The following is a 14,037-nucleotide window of genomic DNA, read 5'->3' as shown; positions in this document are numbered from 1 at the left end:
AATACATGTTTTAAAGTTGCTGTTATCGCATTAAACGGACATCGTATATGTACCTATATATAATTACAGTTAATACACAACTGGTGGTGATGGAGCCGAGATGGCCCAGTGGTTTGAACGCGTGCATCTTAACCGATGATTTCGGGTTCAAACCCAGGCAGGCACCACTGAATTTTCATGTGCTTAATTTGTGTCTATAATTCATCTCGTGCTCGGCGGTGAAGGAAAACATCGTGAGGAAACCTGCATGTGTCTAATTTCAACTAAATTCTGCCACATGTGTATTCCGCCAACCCGCATTGGAGCAGCGTGGTGGAATATGCTCCAAACCTTCTCCTCAAAGGCACAGGAGGCCTTTAGCCCAGCAGTGGGAAAATTTACAGGCTGCTAATGCGAATAAAATAACACAACTATAATACTACCTATATGCTTTTTTACTGAACTCGTTCCATCTGTCTCATAGAGCAGAATACCATAAACAAAACATCAAAAGTATCGTATGAAATATAAACCAAGTATACACTTACCTTTAACAGTGATAATAATTATCTATGTTACTTTCAGCGTTCATATAAACAAAACAATGATCTAATTTCAAATTTCAATTTAATATAAATGCAATCAAAACGTTATCCGTTCTTGGCTTTCATTTGCTGTGGGAAAGCGAGCTGGATCTATAAAATAACGTGTAAAAGCATCATAACAAACAGGGTGAATGACTGCGCGCGCAATTACCGCAACCGCATCATTACTGGGCTAGAGACGCTAGAGTACGAGTGCAACATGCGCCCGCGCAGCCTTTACTATCCACATTGGATTAACACTTAGTATATTATTCTATTTTACGTGATTTGCGAGTTATGGAAATTAGTGATTACGTACATACATATATTGTATATGAAATAATTATCTCGTCATTTCAAAATTTAAATCATAACTAAGAATAACAGTATATCTATCGGATTTTCATTATAATCTTTTAGAGTAAAATTATTTTTCTTTATTATTATTATTTTCCTTATTTGCAATCTGGGCTAAAAATTTGGAATGCATTGATTGCAATAATAATTTATTCAAAAAATTGGAATGGATTGCATTCCCCTAACTGCAATGAACTAATCGATTAGATATCGATTTAATATTTAAATTCGGCATATTCTTTTAGACATGTTTAGAGATTATATTTAAAAAAAATGAAGACATGAATAATCTATACCAAATTACTACTGAGATCATCTAATCGATTCTTCTGCGTATATATCTGTATTCGGAACGGATGTTGGTTTTAAATTTTTTTTTTTTATAAAAAGTAAAACGTTAGTAAGAACCAAGTTAATTATTTAAACATTAAACTCTATAATAATTCGACTGATATTTATAGAAAATTTGCAAAAATTTTTTTATGGACAGACAAGACAGCGTTCTTTATATTAATAAATTATACAGACAATAGACTCGATAGAATAGACAATTTAACTAAAGTGGCTTTAGTAGACAAGTTAATGGCGACGGACAGACGACGAACATTTATCATATTGGTCAACGCACCTGTCTTCTGCGAACAACGAATGTTGCTCACGCCTGTTCACCGTCTACTAGTCTACAAACCAGGGGGAAATTCAACTAACATATAACGGTTGCGATACGTTTCCGATTCTATTCGATCCAATTTCGACTATTCCTAACAAAAATAAAAATCAGCTTAATTAAAATAAAAAAAAGAAACAACAATTCTACTTATATCTATTAGAGCTGTCCTTATAAACGCAACGACATAAGGTGAAATACATATTGAATAGGTCTCACATAATGCCCAATGTAACTTACCTATCAATTGGTTAATTATAATTGGGTCTCGAATAATGCTCCTTAGCTGTCTAGTTTTTTTTGACAGCTCTCTCATTTGTTTTTCCGGAATGTGCTCGAACGGGTTGACAATAAAATTTTTAATCATCTCAATGTTGTTTGCATTTCCGACTTTAACCTATCAATATCGATTACTCGGAACTTCGGCCGAACCGCAACTGAATCGTTGTGTTAGTAGGATAAGAAAACGGCTGAACCGTAACCGATTAGGTTTTGATTTAATATAGTTCAAGTAATAATCTGTTAGGAGAATTTACGCCCTGCACGCACTGAGTTGCAAAGAACGATGTCGAGCAAACGAATAATTATAATAATTGTCATGATTTCAAAGTAATCTTTAATTCGATGCCTAAATAAAAGCCTACTTCACTTGAGGCATTTATTTATTAAACCACATTGCTATATTATTATTATATTATATCGTTATACAATTTGCCATGAAAGATAGACAAAAAATATTCTAAATTATTCAAAATATAGACATTTTTTTTACGAATACATGATATTGTTAAAATGTAGTAAAATTGTCTATGTCTAAATCGTTAGTATTTAGTTAATATTTGACAGAAGAGTAGTCTATGTCAGGCCACACTGTAGATGGTAACAAAACAAGAGTAAGAAGTCAATAGTGATAATACACAATTAGCTGAACAACTAATGGTTATAGAGTTAAAAGTGCTTTTAAAGGATATAATAAAGTAAAGTAAATTATTAGGGTTAAGGCCTCCGTACCTCAAGACTCATGTCTTGTCATTTCTTAGCACAAATATGTCGCTATAAAAATAATCACTAAAAAGTCTCATGCAAAAAGTTTTATTGTAAAATAACTAAATTAACAAACAAAATTTACAGCGTTATATATTAGTAAATAGACAGATAGATAAATCATATCACCTTGCTTGTTCTAAAGAGTTCTTTAGACAGGGATACAAAAATAGTGTTATTTATTATTTATATAAAAAAAGGAGTTATATTAATTTTACAAGAAATAAAAATCCAAGTTTGACATGCAAATTTTCAATTTAATTGACCACAAATAATTTCTTTAAAATTGACAATATATATATATACATACACACTTAAAGTTACACATAAAAGAATCAACAAATCAATGTTTATTGTAGTGCAATTCATTTTAAAACAGGCGGGTTTACTGTTTAAATTATATATTTTGTTATGATAATATGAGTTTTCATTTTTATTTTCTTAATATACATAATTATATTTCACAAGTAAAACTTAAGATTAAATAAAAATCTATATATTTATAAATCTAGATAGACTGTCAAAGCTGAAAACTCGCCTAGAAAAATATTGGCCAACTGTTCGCCATTATTATTATAAATTTATTCTAAGTACACGCACACTAGTAAGGTAGGATGACGTTGGGCGAGTGTCAAGCGTAGCTGACACATACACAAAATAATGTTGGCTCTTTGTCGGCACAACTAAAAGCCATTAAACTAAGAATTGAAATGAATAATGTCTGGCTTGTTTGTTTTAGTTATTTTGTACTGCGACACTCTATCTATATTTATAAATAATAGAAGATAGATATGTTCATTACACTTTGTTTAATAAATAATTTAAATGTCATGACGTTAAAAAAATTTAATATACATTTACCACAGACTATGTAAAAATATCGTTTTATATACGCGACCGGCGATGAGACCGCGCCGCGAATGTATGGCCAGTGCGCTCATCATTCGTCTAGGGCCGTAGCTCGTGAGTCGTGGCACTCGCGTTTGGAACTGTTTTTTGGGGGCAAGTGACAAGGCGAACTTAGGCAACGATCTGTACTAGCGGATTTAGAAAAATGGAATTAACATTACTTAACAAATATTTAGGTATCTGTCGTTCGTAGGAACTTGTAAGCAGATTATATAAAAATTAAGCGTTTATTTAAATTATAACGTAACATTTAAGATATTTTTTAACAAAATTGTTATTATACGTTGATATAATTACAGAGAGCTAAACAAATATATACTAAGAACGTTCATTAAATTTACGTGCTTGCATGCGTTTCCCTGCGAATGTGTGTATTATTAAGTCGCTTCATTTGCAATCAAACATCTTGACGCTTTCGTATGGATATGTATTTTAGATATTAAGTGTAAATTAAATTAAATAATCGACATATATGTTCATAATAACGATATAAATAACATAAAGTATGTAAAAAATAAATAAAATTGTTTCGATGTGTGTGTGATCATCTGAATGAATCCAAATTCTATAAAAATCTGATAAACGCTCTTAAAGACTCAATGTAGAGAGAATTTTAATAAATTAAAACTTCGAATAAAACTTTTTCGATATACTCATTAAGCGAATCGATCTTAATAAATTATGCATTTTAAATATGTTCTAATAAAAGCCTTTAAACTATTTACATATTTCAAACAAAACAATACTAAATAATATATTATATGATGTGTATTTATTATTTATTTTAAGTACTTATACTAGAATAACTACAAAATTAAAGAAATAATATGTATTTATAAATTTTACAAGTCGTCGTAGTAAAAATATTTTTTATGGCAAACTGTCAGCAGGCACATCTGATGGAAATTGAATACCAATGTCCATGGACATCTGCAACACCAGAAGGCTTGCAGGCGGTACCGGCCTTTAAGGTTTAAGGTTCCCAAATCGTATCGATATATTATGTTTATGGCAGTTAGTGATTACGAAAATTATATACAATTAAAATTCTCAAACATACATATATTAAATACAAAAAAGTAAACAAACATAAAGTAGCATTAATCTATTTATAAATTCGCAACTTTATAAGCTGAATATGAAATATTTTTTAAAATCACAATACTAGAGATTTTTTAGTAACTATTTCTAAACGAATGTTAATTTTGTCATGTTTATTTATTTATTTATTTATTTAATAAGTACACTAACAATATACATATTAATTGATGGTTTACACAACATCCAAAAAAAGAAAATCAACTTCTGATATGTACATCGATTACAAGTGTACATAACATTCACAGTGTATGGTGTCAACATGTAAAATAAAGTTTAAATTAAGTTGAAACTAAAATATATTATACAATTTTAAAAAAGATTATTGGCCTATGCTATCGTCGTTAATGTTGGTACGATTATACATTAAGGCAGTCTTGCTTTATCTGTGTACCTTTATAAAATTTATATCTATGTTTTATAAATATTAGACCAACATAATATTAGGCCATGGCCGAATAAACTTTACATATAGTACGATTTATATATATATCTGTAACGCATCGATTTTTATTTTGTCATATATTATTATATATCGGCGTAAAATTGTAAGAATCGTTAGTTTAAAATAAATCCAGACAGATTGTAAACAGTTGATAAATTATTAACATTTATATACATTCAAATTTATAAGTTTTTAATAGTTTATATTTTTTTTGGGTAGGCATTGTATAATTTGGTCTGAAATAATAAAAGCAATAGTCGTATATTGCGTTCGTACTTTTTGTTATTTCAACAGTTTATAATCTGGCTATATGTATTTTAAACTAACGGTCCTTACAATAAGCCGGTAACATATGTAGCATTTGCAATGTATTTATTCACCCTCAGCGGTCACAGTATTCTAGTATCGGTCACACATGGGTAGGAGTGACTTATAATTTTCAATAGATCAGTATTGCTAAAAATTATATTTTTAAACTTTTGTTGTACAACGTGCCTTTTTAACTAGATCAGTGATTTTCAATCTTTTTAATGAAGAATCACTTACGATAAATTACTATAGAACAAAGTTCTTATTTCCATGGAGTATTTCGAAAAATGTTAACAACCCATAACTAAATACAATAAAGTTCAAAACTGCATCGCGCATTTCGAGTGCAGAATAACCAACTTTGTTTAAAATACTATTTACGTAAAAAAAACTAGATCAAGAAAGCGTTTAAATATAAAATCTAGTCCATACGAAATTGTTTTTGTGAACATATCTTATGTAAATATTTTTATTGGATACTTTATATGTATAGTTTTGTAAGTGTTAGTGAGTTCATCACCCACGAGAGAGCGATATCTAGAATATTCTGACCGAACAAATTATGAACAAAGCTTTAATATTACTAGTGTCAGTTAAACATATAAAAGCATATAATACTATAAAAATGTATAAAGCTTACGATTATAGTGAAATAAATGATTATTATATAAAAAGTTACTTTATTATAATTATATAAATAATGATAGAAAATATCTAGACGATGATAAATCTTTTAATTATTTACATATTGGCAGTTAAATTCTTTAAGTATAGATTTTTACGCCTTTGTTCATCGCGCAATGGAAGTCTTTACGATTATGCATTTTAAAAATTACTCACAGTTAGTACATACTTATCAAAAATTAATTCAGAAGAGATTAACATGGTCATACAAGATTTTACTTGTAGCATTTTCCAGCTGTTAGTATTTGTGTTGTGTTTAAATCTTGCAATATTATCATGCTAGTTCCAGCTGAAATTTTACACACATTTTTGGTACTGGTGACAAAACAATCTACTTAAGTAAATATTATTCGTTTTAATACAAGTACTAAAATAAAATGCTTGTTTTAAAAAATGTATTTTTTAACTTAATATTTTATTTAAGCATAGGTATTATAAGCTATTGACATATATATATTTTATGACACATATTGTTAATTCTAAAATAATTTATACAAAATTATATATAGGCCTTGAATATTACATAATCAATATTAAAAATAAATTATATTAACTCGACATTTCTACTTTCATACAGGGATATTGAATTCAAGTATTCTAGACAAAATATCATTGCGATCGAAGAATTAGTTTGTATAGACTATTCTAATCTTTGACCTTAAATTGACATCGACTTTAAGTGATGATGAGAAAATAATTGAATTGAGTAGTTTGGTATAGTTCATGTTATCAACATTCCACAAGTTTTGATATTAAATTGTCTAGTAACTTACATCATATGTATTGTAGACATGACCACGCGGACAAGCTACCCTTTTTATTTTCAAAGATCAATAGATCATTAATTGTCATTTTTTGACAGATGTCAAAAAGGACGAAGATATGAATTTGTCTGAAAAAAATTAATAGGGACAATAATGTATCAGCAACAATCTTACTTTATATCTATGTTACTTCGATTGTTTTTGTTTGTTTTAGAGTATGATGAAAAAATGCGGCATATTTTAAGTAGACTGTGCTTTTGGAGGCGTTTTTGATGATTTTTTTTAACACTTTCAGTAACTCTGGTAGTTTGTCACCAGATCGGCATGATTTTTGACACAGAGACAGCTTTTGAGCTATTCTCCTGGAAAATGAATAAAAATCAAACCGCGGATTAAAACTAGTGACGATAATAGGGATCATTTCATCAATCATTAAATGAATTTTGTCTAAGAACACTGTTTCTAAAATAATTACTTAGAAACTAAATTCGGATACACAAAAGTCGACTAGATCTGACCTGTTCATTTATTCTCGTCATAGTATTGGTGCGCGAGATCCAGCAGCTCCCGTCGCAGTTGGAGCGCCTGCGCACGTAAATGTTGCTCCCTCGTACGTATAGTTTTGTATTGGTCTTCTCTATCTTCGGTGCGTTGGACTACTAACCAACGGAGGTAGAGTTCTGTAAAATTATATAAATTATGTTGAAAAATGTGAAAAAACCATATTATATATTTTTCGGTAACTGCATTATCTAAGATACAAAGATCAATGGAAAAACTCATTAAATTTTTTGTATTTGTTTAAATCCTTTAGAACCTGAAGTTGGCTGCATTATAATCGGCTCTTTAAAAAGCTCGTACAGACGTGACTCATGCGCCTCTGTTACCCTATGGATGATGATGTCGTCCGACCGATTTCGGCTACCCTCATGAGACACCAGCAAATGTATGTGCGCTAACACAGGGGCAGTCTATATTCCATCACTTTCAAAATCCGATGGGACGGCAAATCCGAAACCGATCGGAATGAGTTTAGTTGCAAGACCAGCAGCTTTAAATGCTTTCCGATGTACAGGAGTGTACATACTTCCTACTTCCAGATCTCAGGCAGTTTCTGAGATTTTTTTGACAGAAAAACCCAACAACTTTTAAGCGGCCTGACCTAGGAATCCAGAACCTGGGGATCTGTGGCCTTATTTTAAGCCAGACCGACAAGGCAGTCATTATATTATATAGTCGTATATAGCCTGTTCCAATCAAAGTAGGAATAAAGATAAACAAACCTTTAATTTACGTACTTCATGCAATTTGCTAATAACTTAGCTATATTGTGCACTACTAAGAGTTTATGGTGAATATATCTTTATTTACAATACAGCACTATTTATTATAATTAAATACTTATATCCACATAATTTTACTTCAAGAAATCCTATAACTGTTTCGTCGACGTTCAAAACGTATTTTTTTCGCAAATCTATAGTGAATATCAAAGATTAATTATGCTCTAACCCAATGATATCGCGTCAATTTGCGGTCAAATGTTGCTTATTTGACTTTTCCAGAGTTAGTACTCACTTCGTAGGTCAACATATACGCTTTGCAACTGGATCCCAGAAAACGTTTCAGGATCCAAACTAAATTACAAGACAGTACAAGATTAATATTTAGAACATACCTTCCCAAATAACATAACTCATGGGAGCGACAGACGGCCAAACAACGTTCGGTGTAGGGTCGTAAAGTGGATTGATGTAGTTGGTCAGCTCATCGGGCTGGTTGATCCATGACCATATACTCGTTGTCTGATCGTACACTCCACGAGTCTCGCGCTCTTGATCACTATCACAGATGAAGGTACCTGCAAAACAAAATGTTTATGCAACCAGAGGAAAGTTTGCCTTTTGTTTTTTTTTTTCTATAGTTTAAAAATGGAACACAAAGATAATTAACAACATTGAAGTCATATTTGAAAGCAGATATGTTACAAATTGTTGAATTAAAGGTTTGTTTGATTTTCTTGCGACACATTTAGTTTTAAGTTTTAAATTAGACAGAGATTGAAGATCGCGCAATTATCTTCAAAATTATCCTAACACTTTTAGAGAGTCAAGATTTCTGAGAAAATGTAATTGTCAAATTTATTGTGGAATTTCTACAAGGGTACCCTTTCTTCAGGCAAACTTGACCGGACTAGTAGGTTTTCATACATTTAAAATTAAAAAGTAAACAATTACGAGCCTTTGGCTTGCTTGCCTGCGCATCTTCCATCACTTAGTAAAGTTAATCAAAAATAAAACTCACCAAACTGACTAGCATAAGCGTGTTCGAAGAGCGTGATCAAAAAACACTGCCTATATTCGAAGCTGCATGGAAATTGTTCCAGGAACTGTCTCGCGCAGTCCAGGAACAGCGGGAAGGTTGGAGCTGATCGAGGTTGTGCGGACGAGTACGGTCCAGAGCGGAGACGAGTCCCGAATGGATGACCGGCTTGGAGCCATTCCCGTTCTATGAGCGCTTGAAAACTGAAAAAAGTACAATTTTAATATTGTGCGTTTATTAAGAAATATCATCTGCTTTTTATTCAATCAAGCATATAATTAAATAAAAAAATAATGAACTTTCTATATCTGATAAAAATATACAATTTGATATAAATTTATGGTTTTTATATAAATTTATTGATCATTATTTTATATAAACTGTAAAAAAGAAACTTGTTCGATACATAATTTGAATGATATACAATAATATAGTCCTTACCCCCTTATAGTCCTGCAGTCGGGGTTCAGTATGATCTGCACGAGCGAACACACGAGCAGCGTCGCGTCCTCTCCGCGCGTTCCGTGTACGAGAACAGGTTCCGCTTTCTAAACAAAACTGTATCAATCATCCATACCAAATAGTGTTTTGACTACCTCGTTGGTAGACCGTATTGTACACCGCGATCTTATAAGTTCGCAGAAACAGAGGACCTGAGTTCAATCCGTGGCTCGAACCATTAAAAGCTATTTATTTTTTCGTACAAGAAAATTTTCAGTAACAACTCGGAATCTGTATATTAGCAGTGTTATTTTCCCTGTGCCACGGAAAACACGTAAAGTCGTCGGTTCCGCGCCTTAACGCATACATAACAATAAATCGATCAGAAGGATCTTGGATACTATCTTACCAATATTATGAGCTAAGTTTGTGTTTCGAACGATTGGTCAGAATAACCAACACAAAAGTTAATGACGTCATAGAATTTATAGCTATTTAAATTAAATTTTCTGCGAGCGATGGGCGGACAACAGTTATTCACCTGGTGTATATGCTGAGCCACGATACAGGCAGTGTGCAGTGAATTCCTGACCGATTCCGGCCACCCGCTCGATTCCAACCTCGATAACCACTTATCACAAGACACTTCCCGATCCACGCAAACTGTAGGATACAACAAAAAACAGAAAATTTACAAGAAACATACACCCTACATACACAAACACAACATTTCATTAATATTATTGATAGTAGTTTGCAGGCTAAGCAGAGTTACATTTGATTTCTATAAAATGAAAAAATATATGGAAATCAATGGATTTCATACATCCTATGGTTAGAAATGAAATAATTATGGCGTCAACAATAATTGTTTATTTGCGATCAATATGTACCCTATGACTACTACTCATATAAAAACTTTAAATTTTTTGTTGGAGCTATTTCGATATATTTTTATACCATTTTATTTATTTAATACTTACCATATAGAATTTACTGTTGTTACTTTAAATTTAATTGAATATTGAAAAATGACAATCCAAAATGGCTTGTTAGGGTCTATCTAAATATAAAACACATATTTCAATAAAATATTTTTTGTTACCTTCGATAAGTTTTGAAAAACTTTCGGCCAGTTGCTGTTGGTTGTCCACGTCGTCCATCGATCTGTTATATATTTTCCACTGAGAATAATTGGCCGCGCTCTCCGTTCCACCTCCTGCAAATAAAAATACATTTTCAAATTAGAAGAACTACACTACCTTATCGGTTAAAGCTACAGGAAAACAGTGTATAGGTTCTGTCCAACAATTTTGAAAATATCTCGTCACAGAATTCGAGATAAAGCAATAGTGCGGTCAGTAAAAAAAAGCCAACTATGTCAAAATATCCTGAATAGTGTTCGATCCCTCTTACTTATTAATGTCTGACTAGACAAGATTAACAAATCAAATCAAATTAATCTTTATTCAAGTGGGCTCATAAAAGCATTTTGAATTGTTATGTCAGTATTGAATTAAATAAAAAAGCTACCACTCGTTCCATAAGTACATTATACATAATCTATGGATGTATATAATTGTATATTTGTGTAAAAATGACAAATATAGGAATTACTAGCAACCCTAATAAATAAAAGTAAATTCTACCGCGAAGAACTCGCAAGAAAGAACAAGAACCATGTGATGGATGGATGGATCTTTGGATGTTTTATATTGAATCTGTTATTTCTATTTAATATAACTTAAGTGTACTGTGAACAATATACAAATAATAAATAGATCACTGCTAGTGATTAAATTGCAAATTAAATATTTTAGCCAACACCATGAGGTTGTTGTACCAATATTGTCTAAACCAGACTTGTTTGTTGAAAAAAATGACCCGCTGAATTTCTTTCGCCGGCTCTGCTCAGGTCAGGTTATTTTCTTTTCCGAAGCGGAGGTAAGGTTTAATTTGACTATCTATAAGTAAGTGTAATGCTTCTAAATTAAATAAAGGAATTTGTTTTTGTTTATTAATTGCATTTATGCATCCTTCAAAATTACGACTATATTTATTACTTGACTTTTATGTAACTTTAAATGTATACAAATTTTGATTTTTTCTGCACACAAATATTATTATCATACATGATAATTAACAAGTTAATAAGGAAATAAATTTTACCCTTATTTTGCTGCTGCGATATAGAATTAGAACTCCGCAGATCATAGATGACTCCCTTCATTCCGACATTTACAACAGAATTCAGAATTGCTTCGTCGGGTCGGCTGCGTCGATGCTTCGGTCCATATAGTGGCTGACCAGCTCTTAGCAACACAGCCTGTTTAATATTAGATCACCTGTTTAAATTACTCCATAATATTACATAACAAAGGGAAATTATTTAACATGACAATGAACGACATACACAAGTACATAAGTACAATAATTAATTATTGGTGGGGCTTGTGACAAACATATTTTTGTAGGTCTCACCTTCTCATTAATTACCCCCAAGACTAATTTATCTATATATTATTTTATGTAAAATATAATTATATTTTTGTTCTGTTCTGTATCTGTATCTGTTACACACATATTTACATGTAAGTATAATATAAATATGAAAATAATATAATATAAAATGTTTCTTACACCATTATTATGCCTGTAAGAGAGAACAGGGAATCTTCCACCCTGTCTGAAAGTAGCAGCGGCTGCTAAGGTGTCGTCATCTATGCTTTTGGGAACCACCACTCCTTTGCCATAACCGGGGCATATTGTGTAATGTTGGTTGACACGGGATATGCGCCATTCTTCTGTAGCTAATACTTTGGTAAATTCACCTTCAACACTGGAAATATATCAAAGAGGTTTGATTTATTTTTTAAAGGTAGCGACTAAAAATGAATAGCTAATTATTTTTCTTTTTTTGTTTTAAATAAAAATATGAGCAATTACTTTTTAAAGAATTACTAATATTTCTATATATCCCTCCAATTAAGCTTTAAGCTTGTGCTAGGAACACTAGACACGATTAGAACAAACTTTTTACACCCCTAAGGACCCTAAAACCATTGTGTTATTATGGCTTTTTTAATTTTTTTATAATTTTGATTTTAATGAATCTTTTTTAGTTTTGCTTACATTATTAATGGCGAAATTCTAGCCATGTTTTGAGACAAGATTCATGGGTTATTATGATGCAGAAAAGGTGTTCATCAGTTTTAGTATTTTTGGTACCATAATTATAAAAAAAAAGTTTTGCACACCCATTAATAAATAATCATATGTATATAACATAACATAATATTAATGTTTTTATTGACAGTTATAATTCAAATGAAATGTATTTTATTTAAGTAAACTTTACAATTATGAATGTGCTTCTGTATGAATTCATTGTGAAACATTTATATTTCTATTCTACCGTACATAATTATATCTAGACATAATATTCAGTAACAGAATAATCTATAATATTACCTATACAATGTATATCCATTTTCCATAATGGGATGCATATGTCTATAGAAGAATGGATAGAAAAGTGTTGGATCCTGTATGCTGGATAGATTCTCCAGGGTCTGAGTGACGAGGTTCAGCTCTGTGGTGTTGCTGATGTCTAATTGAAATATTCTGAGGTCCTTGCATTTCAAGAAGAGTGATCCACCTTGAACTATACCACCACTCAGCTTGTTTTCTTTTTTTTCTATGCTGTCTATGTTCTTGTGTAAAAGCTGAAAATGGTATTTCATCTTTATAATTATTTAACACTCAAAAAAATATTTTCAATATAGTCTTTCAATTGCATCTCTGGTGATATCATTTATCTGATTTCATGTAAATTATAGGTATTTATTTTTTATTACATACATTATTCCCTTTACATTAGAATAAATTTTTTAGTCAGTCACAAAGTTACTTTTTATAGGCTTCATAAATCTTGTACAAAAACTTTATCTCAAAAACTGAAGTAAGTAGAAAAATATTTTAAGTGCACCTTTAACTGATATATGCACTTATAGAATTAGGATAGTAAATTGTATGTCTTGCCACATTATACAAATTAAAATAAACCTCAAATAATCCTACAAATGTATTATTCCTAGCTAAATTATTTAAGTACATAATATTTATTTGTATTAATAATTTTCAATAATAGACATTTTTATAATATAAATGTTGTAAAGCATACCCATAGCTCACGAACGCCTTCTTTTCTGGAACTCAATATAAGGTGATGTCCAGTTATGCAGACTGTTCCGTCAACGTTATCATGATGAGGGTATTTCAATATCACTCCATCTAATTTGTTAATAAGTATAAGCTCTATAAATTCCATTAGACCGCTTTTTATTTAACTAGATAGAGTTATTGTTTTCAGTTTTTCATATTATTTACTGCTGCCTGCAACTAGTTGACACTTGTCAATTGACTCAAAACGTC

The 14,037-nt window shown here is 31.1% G+C and overlaps 1 protein-coding gene across 1 annotated transcript; it reads right to left on the bottom strand.

The window, feature by feature from the left end:
- Positions 1-6,834: 6,834 nt before the first annotated feature.
- LOC125071890 (myotubularin-related protein 9) lies at positions 6,835-14,007 on the bottom strand. The gene is made up of 10 exons (XM_047682312.1): positions 13,787-14,007; positions 13,075-13,328; positions 12,244-12,442; positions 11,773-11,929; positions 10,709-10,822; positions 10,145-10,266; positions 9,604-9,710; positions 9,145-9,365; positions 8,519-8,701; positions 6,835-7,520 (listed from the first exon to the last, which is right to left on the bottom strand). Exons 1-10 carry the CDS (start codon positions 13,931-13,933, stop codon positions 7,363-7,365), a joined length of 1,662 nt encoding a protein of 553 aa, XP_047538268.1. The 5' UTR covers positions 13,934-14,007; the 3' UTR covers positions 6,835-7,362.
- Between the last annotated feature and the right edge of the window lie 30 nt (positions 14,008-14,037).

This window comes from Vanessa atalanta, chromosome 2 (genome assembly GCF_905147765.1).
Source record: "Vanessa atalanta chromosome 2, ilVanAtal1.2, whole genome shotgun sequence".
NCBI lineage: Eukaryota > Metazoa > Arthropoda > Insecta > Lepidoptera > Nymphalidae > Vanessa > Vanessa atalanta.
The sequence above is the reverse complement of the archived record's forward strand: the minus strand, read 5'-3'. Positions and strand labels throughout refer to the sequence as shown.